The sequence below is a fragment of the Piliocolobus tephrosceles genome, chromosome 13 (assembly GCF_002776525.5).
Source record: "Piliocolobus tephrosceles isolate RC106 chromosome 13, ASM277652v3, whole genome shotgun sequence".
Taxonomy (NCBI): domain Eukaryota; kingdom Metazoa; phylum Chordata; class Mammalia; order Primates; family Cercopithecidae; genus Piliocolobus; species Piliocolobus tephrosceles.
The window spans coordinates 52,332,606-52,350,082 of record NC_045446.1 but is presented as its reverse complement, the minus strand read 5'-3'; the positions used below and the strand labels follow the sequence as shown (position 1 = coordinate 52,350,082).

Sequence of the window (17,477 nt, the reverse complement as noted above, 5' to 3'; positions counted from 1 at the left end):
TCAACTTTAGGTTTACATTTCTTCCATAAACAAAGGATAACTAGGCAGTTTTCTAATGTTGCAGTATTGTTATGTTAGATCAGTGATGATGATCAAGTGGTTCCTGCTGCTCTTGCTGCTGCCAACAATAAGAACATTTACTTTGGCACTGCTAATATACCAGGCATTGTGCTAGGCACTTTCCACTGATTATCTTCACCCTTCCACAACAATTCTGCAAGTTAGAAATCATGATCCTGAGAAACTCAAAGAGGTAAAATTATTTCCTCAAGGTCATACGCTAAGAAGTGAACACTCAGTGACTAAATTACTCAGTAGTCATTTAGTGGCTAGAATTGGGAAACAATCTCAGCTCATCAATAGCAATGCTTCCTCCCATATTATACTGCTCTCTGATTCTATCTTTACCTGAGCTTTCCATCTGGCAAATTAAACTAGAAAACAGCAAACCCCCTCCCCAGAGAGATTATATTATTATATAGATGTTTTGCATTATTTTGCTTTGAATAACAACATATGTAAATGTGCTCCTGTAGGCTAAAATACCCTTATTTTGTCAAACTTGGCCTCTCTCACTAGGGTGAATAGTTGAAAATTTTAGGGAGGAAAAGACAGACTGGAGAGAATGTTAGTTGACTTGGAGGTGCTTCTCCTTTCCTGCCACCCAACACCTATTTCTATTCAGACATAAGCAGCCATAGCAAAGTAAAGATTAGTCAATTTCCTATCGTGGAGTCCTAGCTGGTCCTGATATTCAGTGATCAGAGTGAGTTAATCCAGCTATTACTCATCAACTCTGCATCATGTTGATGTGTAGGGGCAGATGTTCTTGCTGAGAAGAATAAAAGCCTCCTGTGGCACCTGGAACACCTTATCACACATGGTCTCTGGCCGCATCACAGAGTGATTCTAGTTAACCTGGGCACTTTGCAGCCTCTAACCATTTACCTCTTGTTCAGAGGTTGGCATATCTCCTCGACTTCAGCTCTCCCTTGGGCCCTGTATTGTTGAGCCATCCCTATCTGAAACTGCCTTTCCTGGCATTTGAATCACCACTTCGATGATGTGATAATATCTGCAAGTTGGGAAAATAAAAATGGCATTTGTTTGGCCATAATTAATGAAATATTTATGTTGCATGAGACTATGTGATAAAACCTTAGGCTTAGAGTCCTTTTGCTTCTGATTACATTTGGGATTTTTTTTTCTATGACCAGACATTCTGACGCCAGCTCTTTTACACTGAGCAGATGTCATGTAGTAAAAATGGGTGCCAGATGCTGTGAGCCACAGAAGGGCGGTTTGTTTAAGAGCTGGCTCCAACTTTTTTGCATTCAATTACTCTGCAGAACGAACCTTACACAAGCATTTAGGTAACTCAACTAACTTCAGACATGCATTTTAATAATAGATTTTATCTCTGAATGCATTCTGAGCAACACACCATATAAATGGTGTTTAAGGAATTAATTGATTTCTGCATAATACCTTGGCTTTTTTTTTTTTTTTTTTTTTTTTAAATGTGAAAAGAGAGCTGCAAGCTCTTGGCAGGGACCCAGAAATGTAATTAATGCGGAGGGCCAAATTTTCAGTTGCCCTTAGGTACTGTTGCCTCATGCTCACGGCAGGTGCAGTGAGGGGAGGGCAGGGAGGAAGGGAATGAGAGTAAGGGGGGAGGAGGACGCAGCAGCTTTGGTTCATAAAGCAGGAAATGAAGCTAGCAGTTCATTGAGTTTTTCTGTTCTCATTTCAGACTCCAAGAGCTTTCCCCTCAGAGCACAGGTAACAGAGGCTTCCTCTTCTGCCTCTTCAACCTCCTCCTCCTCTGCAGATGAAGAATTTGATCCCCAGCTTTCCTTGCAGTCAAAGGTAACAACACTTGACCAGCCAAAGAGGGCCTTGGCTGGTGGGGACTGCTTACCGTCCAGATTTCAGAACCAATGTGGGCTCCAGCTGCAGTGGTTTCGTTAACAGGATCATGTTTCATTGCATCTGACAGGGTGCTTTCTTTACCTTGAACACCCAAAGAATTATCTTCTTTAAAAAAAAAAAAAAGCTTGTAGAAGTTTGCCTTTCTCAGACCCAAATTGGAGGGAAAAAAAAAAAAAAAGACATATTTACTTGAAACCATTTGGTGACGGCAGCTCTTAAAGTGGGTTTAATATGTGGTCCAACAAGCAAACCATCGAAAACATTACAACAAGCAGATGCATATTTCCCTGGGGGAAGCACAGCTTCATTTAAGAAGCACTAGAGGCAGATTGCATGGAAAATGTTATGTTTATTCTAATCAGAAATATGAAATGAACCATGCAGTTTCATCTAGACATGGATACTCCAAGGATCCCTGCTGTGGAAGGGACAAGCCCCGTGCCAGCTGGGGAGACAATTGACTTCTTTTCTCAATGAACATTAATGTTTTTGGAGAACTCTAAACAACTCTCATATCTGTAGATTAAAAAATACAGACACTGTATATGTCTATAAATGTGTCTGTATGTCACATACACAGAGACAGACATCCCATAACCAAAGCCCACCATTATTTTCTTTATCCACTGAAGCTGGAACATTTTCACTGAGACAGTAGAGTACTTGGTGGGGCAGGTGGGGACAGGGATTACTGAGTGGTTGGACCCAAAATGCATCCCGGGTAGAAAGAGAAGCAGTTCACTGCTCTGGTAGCGTTTATTTTTTGGAGTAGTAAGGATCTGGAGAGGGAGGAGGAGAACCAAATTTATTTACTTACCCTCAACTTTTCCATATCTGGCATTAGGAGCTTTGGCATCATCTCAAGTCACTCTGGGGTTCCAACTCCCCATGGCCCAGTTTGAAGCAAGGCAGGAGGGATCTGGGATGTGTAGGGGGGAAGGAGAGGACAGAGGAAGAGAGAGGGAGGGAGAAGACAGACAGACAGAGAGTTGAGAGAGAAAGATGTATGAATTTCTCATTTCTAACAATGGTGTCCCTAATTAATTCAGTATTCAACACAAATGAATTATGTGTGTGTTGTGTTGATTTCTGTGGTTTTCTTACTGCCCCTCTCATCCCCTTGAATGACCCTGAGTTAATTCTATATTCCAATTAGGCAGAGATCCCAGCCCCAGCCATCTTGACACTCATGGAGAATAAAAGAATAGAATGGCCCAAACATATTGAAATAGCAAGACTGTGGTATCTAGGACCTGTCTCACAAATAGCTCCTTGTCGTCCTCCTGGCCCAGAACAGAGCCCACCATCACATGAACTTGCCAGGTGGTAAAGCATGCCTGCTTCACCTGGCTTCTGACCTGGCCCACTCTTACACAAAGGGAAGCTGGCAAGAAGATTTCTTTTTTCCAACCTCTCGAGGGCTCACACCGAAGGAATGAGAGGAGGTTTTCATCCTCTGGTTTCTTTGTCTCTTCTCTCCCATACAGATGTGTCCCCAGTCAGGTGGCACAGAGTCCATGACAGCTCAAATGAACCTTTGCATAGGAAACTGGAGGTAGAATGTGTCCTCTCGGCCTCTTCCCTTTGCTTGTTCCCCACTGCCTTTCCTCCCACACCACCATCCAGATCTAAGAGACTAAGGCAGGAAGAGACACAGCAGCTTGTCTTTGATTCTGCCAGCTTTCTGCTTCTTTTCTTCCATCGCCCTTCACGTTTTCCCTCTCTGCATCATCACCATCAGTGAGGATATAAGAACCATGCCTTGTATATGTAAGACTATGTGAGTGTTTATTAATGAAGCATCCTTCTTTTCTGTATCAGCAACTTTTTAATAAAAGGCAATAAATGGCTTTCTTTCCTCCTCTAGGTTCTGTTTTGCTGACTCTTGATAAAACAGTCAGAGTTTGATAGCTTTGCTGCTGGGAAGCACTAAGACCACATGATGCTGTTGAGGCAATTCCCCCTACCTTTCGCCTGGGAACTGCATTCAGTGGTCTTCATTTGGGGGGGCATTGGCATTTCTTTTCTATAGTCCCACTTTAGAGTAGGTCCTTGTTGTGTCTAAATGGTATGTGGCACAAGGAAAGGCAGTATAGACTTAATGAAATGTGGATACTAGATTCAGGCTACCCGTGCCTAACTCCTGGCTCTGCCTATTAATAATTGCATCATCTTGTATAAGTTAATTTCCTCTCTGAGTTTTTATTTCCTTACCTGTAAAGTAAGTGCAATTTGAGGAATAAATGGGATGATGCATGTGAAATAATTAGTACAGTGTCTGGCATATAGCATTTAGTAAATGTGAGGATTTATTACATAGGTTAGTATAATGGAAGCTCAAGGGGCACTTGCTAATAAATGAACTGACTCCATATAGACTAAGTTAGACAATCTCTGGATGACAGTTACCATTGATCCCCACCACCTCTCCTCTAGAGCCTTTCCAGAAAGATCCTAGCTGCCCCATGAGGAATCCCCCATGCAAAAGGTCTGGAATCCCTGTTCAGAGTGATTGACATTCAATCTGGTAGTCATCTCCTGTAAACAGGGATGATATGATATGGAATAATTTGAGTTCTGAGAGTAAAATTTTCTTCCAAGGATGAAGAGGATCTTTAGGATTTCAGGTCCTAAGGAGAATTCCAGAAAAATAGCCTGTAGGCACCAAGCTAGCTGCAACAATTTTTAAATTTCATAGTTATTTCTTCCAGCATTAAAAAGAAATGTCTAGCATGCTCTAATCCTCATCTTAGTATACGGAAAGTTGATGTGTATGCTCAGAGAAGTCACACAGAGTAAAAATAGCACAATTTGAACATTTATTTTGTAGATACAGAATGTCTCTGTGTGTATGTATAATATATACTCCTACACACAAAAATCACAATAGATTTTAGTAAAAAGTGATAATCATGCTAATTTAAAATATAATAATATAGGTGTGCTAATAATAATAAAAATCATGCTCTTAGTATTTACTGAGTGTTCATCCCATGTCTCTTTCAGGTATTCTACAAAAGGCTTAGCCTTGTTATTTCATTTAGTCCTTAGTATATCCCTACAAAGTAGTCACTAAATTCTTCTCATGACTCTAAAGAGGGCACTGAAGTTCAGAATGTTGTGTGACATTCTGAAGCTCACACATCTCAGTTGGGATTGGATGCCAGCTTTGCCTGTCTTGTGGTCCCAGTGCTCAACCATTAGTCTCTGCTATTTCTCCCATCAGAAGTGTCTCCTGAACTTTCCAGTATGTGGAATTAGCCACACCGTCACTTCTCTTTTCTCTTTTGTCTAAAACCTGGAAGTGACACTATCAAGCTCTAGACTTCTACTTTATATGCATCAATTTAAAAAAAAAAAAAAGTTTTAACAAGCACAGGTACACACACAACCCAGTGACAGTAATGCTATAATTGTATAAACAGAGGTAGGGAAGAGAAGCAATATCATGCTTCCCTCAAGCCAAAAAACACTTTCATTGGAATGATACATTTCTCCATTTCCAGGTTTAATTAGCCACTGTAGACTCAACCTAAGCACTATTTAAAGTTGTTAACTGGTTTTCATGTAGTGAGAGAGAGCATATGTGTGTATATCTGTCTGCTTGCCTGCCTGTCTCTCTCTCCCAAGCCCCTCATCCCTAGGCCATATTGTAGCACCCCTGTAAAGTATAATTCTTGTATCGTTCCTTCTTTCAGCTGAACCCAGACAGTATTCTATTATAGCAATTCCCAGCTACAGACCTGCACATAGACTCCCTCCCAATACACACATAGCAGCTTCCCAGTCCGGAACCTACTAGCAACATGTGGCTACTTAAATTTACATTTAAATTCATTAAAATTGAATCAAATTTAAAATTCAATTTCTAATCCACGCTCACTTCAAGTGTCTACTAGCCACATGGGGCTAGTGGCTTCTGTATTTTAGACAGCACAGCTATAGGTTATTTCTATCATTGCATAGAGTTCTACCAGATGTCATTATTTTAGAAGGTAAGCAGTGGCTAGGAATCATTAGGTGGAGAGGGCAGAAGCCTATAATGGTACATTGTAAATTTCAACCCCATTTTTATCTGACATAATTTTTTTTTCTATTGGTTTTCATAGGAGAAAAAGACACTTAGAAGAAGAAAGAAGCTAGAAAAAGCAATGAAGCAGATGGTTAAGCAAGAAGAATTGAAAAGGCTCTATAAGGCTCAGGTCAGTAAATAAACTGGAGATGAGTGAGTGGGCTTGGGTCCAGGATCCTGGGACTCTGGATGGGAAAGAGGTTTGAGAGTCTGCATTGTATTAGGGAAAGCAGGCTGGAGAAAGGTCAGTCTTGTTCTCTGAGGGACCAGATTTGTGGCTGTTTTAAAGAGGCTCTGGCTTAGTTTCAGTAAGACTCTGGGTCCTGGAGAGCCCCCATGTTAATCCAGCCTATTCTCAGCCACTCCTCCATCTGCAGACATGTGAGGCTGGAAAAAGAGTCAACGCATGGCCTTGGGAGTCATCCCTGACAGCCACATAGCAGTGACCTTAGTTTTGTCCTCTGTGAGGACACAAACCTTCCACCAACTCCCTGACAGTGTCTTTACTAAACTGGCAGCTATTAAAGGCTGTCTCCATTTCAAGATTAGTTGAAATCATAAGTATCTAGCATTCCAGTACAGATTTCCTGGCCTGATTGCTCACTTTGAACACTTCCGCCCAAGTTGCTCAGCCGCAACTCCATCACAGATAGGCAAAATGAAGCAGAAAGTCAAGGCATCCTCCATTTCTCTGAGGAACCCAAGCCTAGTCTTGAACAAGGGTTGGGTTTTAGGATACACAGACTTAGAATGACCACTCATGTTATTCCAGTATACCCTCACATCCCTTTCTCCATTTAATCCCTTTATCTGGCTAATAATCCTACACACTATTTCTGACCAGAGTGATGTCATTCAATCCACCCTCCTTTCCCCTTCTCCGTGGCTGGCTTGGGAGCCACCTCTTTCACCTAGCGAATGGGGAAAAGTCACTTCTGTCCACTTGCAACCTCTAAAACAGGTTTCCTTGAAACACTGCAACTTTTCCTTCCAAGAACAAGACAAGTCTTATGATATTGATTGGCAAACTAGGCAATGCCTCTTCCTTGTATTTTCATCACAGAAAGTTATGATAAGAGAGGAATTACAATGGCCTTTTGAGTCCTGCTGGCACCCATAGCAGCCCTTTTGAATCTCTGAGACTTTCATCCTTAATTGTTTTTTGTTTTATTTTTTGAGACAGAGTCTTGCTCTGTTGCCCAGGCTGGAGTGCAGTGGTGTGATCTCAGCTCACTGCAACCTCTGCCTGCTGGGTTCAAGTGATTCTCTTGCCTCATACTCCCAAGTAGCTGGGATTACAGATGCCTACCACTGTGCCCAGCTAATTTTTGTATTTTTAGTAGAGACGGGTTTTCACCATGTTGGCCAGGCTGGTCTCGAACTCCTGAGCTCAAGTGATCCTCCCACCTCAGCTTCCCAAAATGCTGAGATTACTGGTGTGAGCCACCATGTCCAGCCTCATGCTTAGTTTCTAAAGAATGACCACTGTATTCATCTGCTTGGGCTGCCATAACAAAGTACCACGGACCGGGTGGCTTAAACAATAGAAACTCATTTTCCTCACGTTCTGGAGCCGAGAACAAGGTGCTGGCAGGTTTGACACCTGGTAAGGCCTCTCTTCCTGGCTTGTAGACAGCCGCTTTCTTCACATGTCCTCACATGGTCTTTCTGTGAATTCACATGAGCAGAGAAAAATATCTCTGGTGTCTTTTCCTCTTGTAAGGACATCAGCTGTGTTGGATTAGGGCCCCAGCCCTATGACTTCATTTCACCTTGATTACCTCCTTAAAGGCCTTATCTCCAAATATAGTCACACTGGGGGTGTGACAAACATATGTCTTTCGGATGGGACACAATTTAGTCTCTAAGAACTAGATAGCTGTAACTGCACAGTGATCATTAATAAAGCCATTTAGGTGCTTCCTTTCTTTAGCAATTCTACAGCATGCCAGCAAGAGATGGATTTGTAAAGATGTAATTGTCTTTAAGGGAGAGACAGGAAGAGGGCATGAAATTACAAGTAGTTTTAAGTAGACTTTCCATCTATTTCAGATATTATGTTGGGACTTAAGCACTCATAGCTGGGACAAGAAGAGCCAGGTGGTTGCACAGGCCCCACCCCTCCCTGCTTGGGTCTCTTTCCGGGGTTGGAGGGGTCTCGGCTGCTGTACTTGTGATTCCAGGGGAGATTTAGAAAGATGTGGGGTTAAGGAAGAAGGGAGTGAGACAGAGTAAAGTAAAACAGAAAAGGAACACAGGCATTCTGACTGCCCAAACAACTGACAGTTCCTTGAATATACCTGTTCTGCCAGCTGCAAAGTCTGTTCTGCCAAGGGATATGCCTTTTGACAGCATGGTATTTGAAAGCAGAGAAAATGGATGGGGATGAACAAAATTTATATAGGAATGGCTTTTCCCTAACTTTCCTTTGTAATATACACAAGAGATTAATAGTAAAGAAAATAAATATGTAAACGCAAATGCAGTCATGACCCCAGACCTTAACAGGTGTCTATAATGAACCTAAGGAGAGGATGATGTCATCCCTAACAAGTTAAACATCTTGTGTCTCGCCTTAACAACCTGCTAGTAACAAAGCCACAGTACACTTCCACAATGAAAGAACGCTGGGCATCTGCCCATGATGCAATGAAAGAACAGGTACAATTTGTAGCTAAGGACAGGAGCAGGACAATCTAAAACAGGAGCACGAAACCCCGAGAGCTGGCTCAGTTCTCTTTCTCCAGACTGACTCCTTGGGAGGTATAGGCTGGTTCTTCTTGGGGAAAATAGATTAGGCAAGTACCATGTTTGCCCCCGGACCCCCTACCTTACTCTGAACAGTGGCTGCAGCTCCAATCATTATGCCATGGCCATAGTCAGGGGCTGTTGGCTCCAAGGAGTCCAGGAGCCATGATGACTGCTCACCTCACCCAACAGCCTCTGTCTTGGAGGACATCTGTGATTGGCCTTGTCTAAGGGGACTGTTTTAATGTCTATTTAGGGGCCAGTTGAACATACACACATATTCCTTGCTTTATGTTGCATGCTAAGGAAGGGAAACATCAGGGTATAGTTGTCTGGGATTCAGAGGTACTTGCCTAGTTACTCAAGGCAGGACCATCACAAGTGAAAGGGACTCTTTCTCTTGGAAAGCAATTGACAGAATCGGCCCCTCTTTGGACTTTATGTGGAAAGTCCTTGTGTGACATCTGATCCTGGTGTTGCAGGCCATCCAGAGGCAGCTGGAGGAGGTGGAGGAGCTGCAGAGGGCTTCTGAGATCCAGGGTGTGAGGCTGGAGAAGGCGTTGCGAGGAGAAGCAGGTACGGCATCCCAGCAGATCCGGAGCAGTGGGCGTGGTCTGAGAATAGTACTAGTCTAACCATCTGAGGAAAACAGACCTTGTCACCTGCTGGGGAGCTGTTAGCATGGACATATGGTGCTAAATCCACAACTGCTGCACACTTTAAACATCAAACTACTGCCTCTCGGCCTTTTGGCCAAGATCAAATGTAAAAATCAAACTAGTGGCCCAATTTGAAATTCCCAGGAGCATTGGTCAGCCCGTAGACCTTGTAACTGTGTTTCTATCCAGCCCTACCTCTCCACTGGCTAACATGAATGTTCTTTGTAATTCAGGGATTAAAATAAATTCAGGAGAAATATATGGGTATTGGACCAGTGTTGGTAGTAATTCAAAGCCCAGAGTGAGTCAATGTCCTGGTTTTTCCTTTACTACCTGTATGGCCTTGGGCCAGTCATGTTATAAACCTTTATGCTTTTTCATTTTCTCATCTAAAATGGGGATAATAGTGGTTTTCTCCTTTATAGAACTGATATAAGGATTAAAGAAGAAATTATATATGATGCTTAAGTTAACACGTTGCCTGGCCCAAGGTAAAGCAATAAGTGGTAACTATTCCAGTAATAGTTTCAGATTCTTAGATTCAAACAGAATTCATCTGGTGAAGACCTACTATGTATTAGTCATTAAAACACTGGGTCTGTAACAATGAGTATGAAGCAGTTCCTACCTTGAGAAGTTTATAGTCCATTGAGAGACACACATAGGTAAAGAGGTAAGCCACAATACAGTATGACAAATGCTGTGATAGGAGCAAGCATTAGGTACAATATGAACAGAACCAAGAAGTGCCTAAGTGATCCTGGGGCAAGGGGAGCCAGCGGGCAAGGCTTCTGGGAAGGGGTGATCTATACGATGAGAACCTGAGGAGGAACAAGAGTTAACCAGTGAAGAGGAGATTGTTCTGGCAGAGGGAACAGCGCCTGCAAAGGTCAAATGTGAAAAGACATGAAATATCTTCACAAATGAGCCAGTGAATGGGTTTTCAGGTAAGGAATGGCTTAAATCAACATTTTCGGAAATCTTCCAGTAGGTGTGTGGCTCATGAATTCGGGGGCCCTAAGAGTTTGTTGGGGTTGTTGTCTCTTTAATTTTATAATGTAATGTCTTCAGCCTTCAGCATTTGGGATATAAAAGGTGAAAAACCGAGCACTGAAATAATGTGCAATAATATAAATAACAGGTTACTTGTTACTTAACAAGTGAAACATTAGGATTTCAATTATTTAAAAGTCCGGTTATGTGACAGCGATGACACTAGCAGGTGCAGACCCAGATTTCCTGAGGCCTGGAGTTCATGCAGTCATGCATGTAAAATTGTGAGGGCTGCTTCCAGAACCTTGCGAAGACCCATCCGAGTGAGGGGTCCTGAGGTTCCAGTTTCATTAACTGCATGGTTAATTTAGGACTAGATTTCAGGGAAATGCTAGAGTCAGACTTTACCTCTTCTGTGCCTCAGTTTTCTTGTTGGTAAATTGGGAGTGATAATAATAGTTACTTGTATTCGTGGTGAGGATTAGCTAAAATAATTTATGTAATATTCATAGACCAGTGCCTGGCTTGGAGCAGATGATTAACCAATACCTGTTTGCTTTTTCACTAAAATGCGCTGGATTTCCTTGCAAAGATGACCCAAATTTGCTCATTAGAAGTAGGCTTATTACAGGCTGGGCACTGTGGCTCATGCCTGTAATCCCAGCACTTTGGGAGGCCGAGACGGGCGGATCACGAGGTCAGGAGATCGAGACCATCCTGGCTAACATGGTGAAACCCCATCTCTACTAAAAATACAAAACATTAGCTGGGCATGGTGGTGGGCGCCTGTAGTCCCAGCTACTTGGGAGGCTGAGGCAAGAGAATGGCATGAACCCGGGAGACAGAACTTGCAGTGAGCCGAGATCGCGCCAGTGCACTCCAGCCTGGGCGACAGAGCGAGACTCCGTCTCCGGAAAAAAAAAAAAAAAAAAGAAGTGGACTTATTACAAATATAAAGAGTTTCTTGCTGCCTGGACTGAGAGTCACTGTCCATCTCTACAGCTGCTGTGGGGCTTTCGGTAGAATGAACTTACCTTGTTTGGTGCTTGGTCATATTCCCAGTCCAGAAGGCTCTGGTCCTTGTCTTTGAGAATCTGCTGATCTCAGTGAGAGTGTTAGAAAGGGAAAGGAGGGTGGGCGGAGCAAGATGGCCGAATAGGAACAGCTCCAGTCTCCAACTCCCGGCGCGAGCGACACAGAAGACCGGTGATTTCTGCATTTTCAACGGAGGTACTGGGGTCATCTCACTGGGGAGTGCCGGACAATCGGTGCTGGTCAGCTGCTGCAGCCCGACCAGCGAGAGCTGAAGCAGGGCGAGATATTGCCTCACCTGGGAAGCGCAAGGGGGAAGGGAATCCCTTTTCCTAGCCAGGCGAACTGAGACACACAACACCTGGAAAATAGGGTAATTCCCACCCCAATACTGCACTTTAAGGAAATGGGCACACCAGGAGACTATACCCACACCTGGCCAGGAGGGTCCCACCGCCAGGGAGCCTCCCTCATTGCTAGCACAGCAGTCTGCGATCTAACCACAAGGCAGCAGCGAGGCTGGGGGAGGGGCGCCTGCCATTGCTGAGGCTTAAGTAGGTAAACAAAGCCGCTGGGAAGCTCGAACTGGATGGAGCTCACAGCAGCTCAAGGAAACCTGCCTGTCTCTGTAGACTCCGCCTCTGGGGACAGGGCACAGCTAAAAAAACAACAGGGGAAGCAGCAGAGGCCTGTGCAGACCCGAACGACTCTGTCTGACAGCTTTGAAGAGAGCAGTGGATCTCCCAACATGGAGGTTGAGATCTGAGAACGGACAGACTGCCTGCTCAAGTGGGTCCCTGACCCCTGAGTAGCCTAACTGGGAGACATCCCCCACTAGGGGCAGTCTGACACCCCACACCTCGCAGGGTGGAGTACACCCCTGAGAGGAAGCTTCCAAAGTAAGAATCAGACAGGTACACTCGCTGTTCAGCAATATTGTATCTTCTGCAACCTCTGCTGCTGATACCCAGGCAAACAGGGTCTGGAGTGGACCTCAAGCAATCTCCAACAGACCTACAGCTGAGAGTCCTGACTATTAGAAGGAAAACTATCAAACAGGAAGAACACCTATACCAAAACCCCATCAGTATGTCACCATCATCAAAGACCAGAAGCAGATAAAACCACAAAGATGGGGAAGAAGCAGGGCAGAAAAGCTGGAAATTCAAAAAATAAGAGCGCATCTCCCCCTGCAAAGGAGCGCAGCTCATCGCCAGCAACGGATCAAAGCTGGTCAGAGAATGATTTTGACGAGATGAGAGAAGAAGGCTTCAGTCCATCAAACTTCTCAGAGCTAAAGGAGGAATTACGTACCCAGCGCAAAGAAACTAAAAATCTTGAAAAACGAGTGGAAGAATTGATAGCTAGAATAATTAATGCAGAGAAGGTCATAAATGAAATGACAGAGATGAAAACCATGACACGAGAAATACGTGACAAATCCACAAGCTTCAGTAACCGACTTGATCAACTGGAAGAAAGAGAATCAGCAATTGAGGATCAAATGAATGAAATGAAGCAAGAAGAGAAAAGAAAAAAGAAGAAAAAGAAATGAACAAAGCCTGCAAGAAGTATGGGATTATGTAAAAAGACCAAATCTACGTCTGATTGGGGTGCCTGAAAGTGAGGGGGAAAATGGAACCAAATTGGAAAACACTCTTTAGGATATCATCCAGGAGAACTTCCCCAACCTAGTAGGGCAGGCCAACATTCAAATTCAGGAAATACAGAGAACGCCACAAAGATACTCCTCGAGAAGAGCAACTCCAAGACACATAATTGCCAGATTCACCAAAGTTGAAATGAAGGAAAAAATCTTAAGGGCAGCCAGAGAGAAAGGTCGGGTTACCCACAAAGGGAAGCCCATCAGACTAACAGCAGACCTCTCGGCAGAAACTCTACAAGCCAGAAGAGAGTGGGGGCCAATATTCAACATTCTTAAAGAAAAGAATTTTAAACCCAGAATTTCATATCCAGCCAAACTAAGTTTCATCAGTGAAGGAGAAATAAAATCCTTTACAGATAAGCAAATGCTTAGAGATTTTGTCACCACCAGGTCTGCCTTACAAGAGACCCTGAAGGAAGCCCTAAACATGGAAAGGAACAACCGGTATCAGCCATTGCAAAAACATGCCAAAATGTAAAGACCATCAAGGCTAGGAAGAAACTGCATCAACTAACGAACAAAATAACCAGTTAATATCATAATGGCAGGATCAAGTTCACACATAACAATATTAACCTTAAATGTTAATGGACTAAATGCTCCCATTAAAAGACACAGACTGGCAAACTGGATAAAGAGTCAAGACCCATCAGTCTGCTGTCTTCAGGAGACCCATCTCACATGCAGAGACATACATAGGCTCAAAATAAAGGGATGGAGGAAGATCTACCAAGCAAATGGAGAACAAAAAAAAGCAGGGGTTGCAATCCTAGTCTCTGATAAAATAGACTTTAAACCATCAAAGATCAAAAGAGACAAAGAAGGCCATTACATAATGGTAAAGGGATCAATTCAACAGGAAGAGCTAACTATCCTAAATATATATGCACCCAATACAGGAGCACCCAGATTCATAAAGCAAGTCCTTAGAGACTTACAAAGAGACTTAGACTCCCATACAATAATAATGGGAGACTTCAACACCCCACTGTCAACATTAGACAGATCAACGAGACAGAAAGTTAACAAGGATATCCAGGAATTGAACTCATCTCTGCACCAAGCGGACCTAATAGACATCTATAGAACTCTCCACCCCAGATCAACAGAATATACATTCTTCTCAGCACCACATCGCACTTATTCCAAAATTGACCACATAATTGGAAGTAAAGCACACCTTAGCAAATGTAAAAGAACAGAAATTATAACAAACTGTCTCTCAGACCACAGTGCAATCAAACTAGAACTCAGGACTAAGAAACTCAATCAAAACTGCTCAACTGCATGGAAACTGAACAACCTGCTCCTGAATGACTACTGGGTACATAACGAAATGAAGGCAGAAATAAAGATGTTCTTTGAAACCAATGAGAACAAAGATACAACATACCAGAATCTCTCGGACACATTTAAAGCAGTGTGTAGAGGGAAATTTATAGCACTAAATGCCCACAAGAGAAAGCTGGAAAGATCTAAAATTGACACTCTAACATCACAATTAAAAGAACTGGAGAAGCAAGAGCAAACACATTCAAAAGCTAGCGGAAGGCAAGAAATAACTAAGATCAGAGCAGAACTGAAGGAGATAGAGACACAAAAAACCCTCCAAAAAATCAATGAATCCAGGAGTTGGTTTTTTGAAAAGATCAACAAAATTGACAGACCGCTAGCAAGGCTAATAAAGAAGAAAAGAGAGAAGAATCAAATAGACGCAATTAAAAATGATAAAGGGGATATCACCACCAACCCCACAGAAATACAAACTACCATCAGAGAATACTATAAACACCTCTACGCAAATCAACTAGAAAATCTAGAAGAAATGGATAATTTCCTGGACACTTACACTCTTCCAAGACTAAACCAGGAAGAAGTTGAATCCCTGAATAGACCAATAGCAGGCTCTGAAATTGAGGCAATAATTAATAGCCTACCAACCAAAAAAAGGCCAGGACCAGATGGATTCACAGCTGAATTCTACCAGAGGTACAAAGAGGAGCTGGTACCATTCCTTCTGAAACTATTCCAATCAATAGAAAAAGAGGGAATCCTCCCTAACTCATTTTATGAGGCCAACATCATCCTGATACCAAAGCCTGGCAGAGACACAACAAAAAAAGAAAATGTTAGACCAATATCCCTGATGAACATCGATGCAAAAATCCTCAATAAAATACTGGCAAAACGGATTCAGCAGCACATCAAAAAGCTTATCCACCATGATCAAGTGGGCTTCATCCCTGGGATGCAAGGCTGGTTCAACATTCACAAATCAATAAACGTAATCCAGCATATCAACAGAACCAAAGACAAGAACCACATGATTATCTCAATAGATGCAGAAAAGGCTTTTGACAAAATTCAACAGCCCTTCATGCTAAAAACGCTCAATAAATTTGGTATTGATGGAACGTACCTCAAAATAATAAGAGCTATTTATGACAAACCCACAGCCAATATCATACTGAATGGGCAAAAACTGGAAAAATTCCCTTTGAAAACTGGCACAAGACAGGGATGCCCTCTCTCACCACTCCTATTCAACATAGTGTTGGAAGTTCTGGCTAGGGCAATCAGGCAAGAGAAAGAAATCAAGGGTATTCAGTTAGGAAAAGAAGAAGTCAAATTGTCCCTGTTTGCAGATGACATGATTGTATATTTAGAAAACCCCATCGTCTCAGCCCAAAATCTCCTTAAGCTGATAAGCAACTTCAGCAAAGTCTCAGGATACGAAATTAATGTGCAAAAATCACAAGCATTCTTATACACCAGTAACAGACAAACAGAGAGCCAAATCATGAATGAACTTCCATTCACAATTGCTTCAGAGAGAATAAAATACCTAGGAATCCAACTTACAAGGGATGTAAAGGACCTCTTCAAGGAGAACTACAAACCACTGCTCAGTGAAATAAAAGAGGACACTAACAAATGGAAGAACATACCATGCTCATGGATAGGAAGAATCAATATCGTGAAAATGGCCATAGTGCCCAAGGTTATTTATAGATTCAATGCCATCCCCATCAAGCTACAATGAGTTTCTTCACAGAATTGGAAAAAAGTGCTTTAAAGTTCATATGGAACCAAAAAAGAGCCCGCATTGCCAAGACAATCCTAAGCCAAAAGAACAAAGCTGGAGGCATCATGCTACCTGACTTCAAACTATGCTACAAGGCTACAGTAACCAAAACAGCATGGTACTGGTACCAAAACAGAGATATAGACCAATGGAACAGAACAGAGTCCTCAGAAATAATACCACACATCTACAGCCATCTGATCTTTGACAAACCTGAGAGAAACAAGAAATGGGGAAAGGACTCCCTATTTAATAAATGCTGCTGTGAAAATTGGCTAGCCATAAGTAGAAAGCTGAAACTGGATCCTTTCCTTACTCCTTATACGAAAATTAATTCAAGATGGATTAGAGACTTAAATGTTAGACCTAATACCATAAAAACCCTAGAAGAAAACCTAGGTGGTACCATTCAGGACATAGGCATGGGCAAGGACTTCATGTCTAAAACACCAAAAGCAATGGCAGCAAAAGCCAAAATTGACAAATGAGATATGATTAAACTAAAGAGCTTCTGCACAGCAAAAGAAACTACCATCAGAGTGAACAGACAACCTTCAGAATGGGAGAAAATTTTGGCAATCTACTCATCTGACAAAGGGCTAATATCCAGAATCTACAAAGAACTCAAACAAATTTACAAGAAAAAAACAAACAACCCCATCAAAAAGTGAGCAAAGGATATGAACAGACATTTCTCAAAAGAAGACATTCATACAGCCAACAGACACATGAAAAAATGCTCATCATCACTGGCCATCAGAGAAATGCAAATCAAAACCACAATGAGATACCATCTCACACCAGTTAGAATGGCAATCATTCAAAAGTCAGGAAACAACAGGTGCTGGAGAGGATGTGGAGAAATAGGAACACTTTTACACTGTTGGTGGGATTGTAAACTAGTTCAACCATTATGGAAAACAGTATGGCAATTCCTCAAGGATCTAGATCTAGATGTACCATACGACCCAGCCATCCCACTACTGGGTATATACCCAGAGGATTATAAATCATGCTGCTACAAAGACACATGCACACTTATGTTTATTGCGGCACTATTCACAATAGCAAAGTCTTGGAATCAACCCCAATGTCCATCTGTGACAGACTGGATTAAGAAAATGTGGCACATATACACCATGGAATACTATGCAGCCATAAAAAAGGATGAGTTTGCATCCTTTGTAGGGACATGAATGCAGCTGGAAACCATCATTCTTAGCAAACTATCACAAGAACAGAAAACCAAACACCGCATGTTCTCACTCATAGGTGGGAACTGAACAATGA

At 42.4% G+C, this 17,477-nt stretch overlaps 1 protein-coding gene across 11 annotated transcripts in view; it reads left to right on the top strand.

The window, feature by feature from the left end:
• Positions 1–17,477, top strand: part of LOC111555030 (F-actin-monooxygenase MICAL2) — a 254,364-nt gene that overhangs the window by 209,529 nt on the left and 27,358 nt on the right. For all 11 annotated transcript variants that reach the window (XM_023230812.2, XM_023230818.2, XM_023230820.2 and 8 more), the window contains 3 exons: positions 1,754–1,869; positions 6,042–6,134; positions 9,235–9,328. In XM_023230812.2, the coding sequence (XP_023086580.2) occupies positions 1,754–1,869; positions 6,042–6,134; positions 9,235–9,328 (303 nt within the window). The remainder of the gene's footprint in view (positions 1–1,753; positions 1,870–6,041; positions 6,135–9,234; positions 9,329–17,477) is intronic.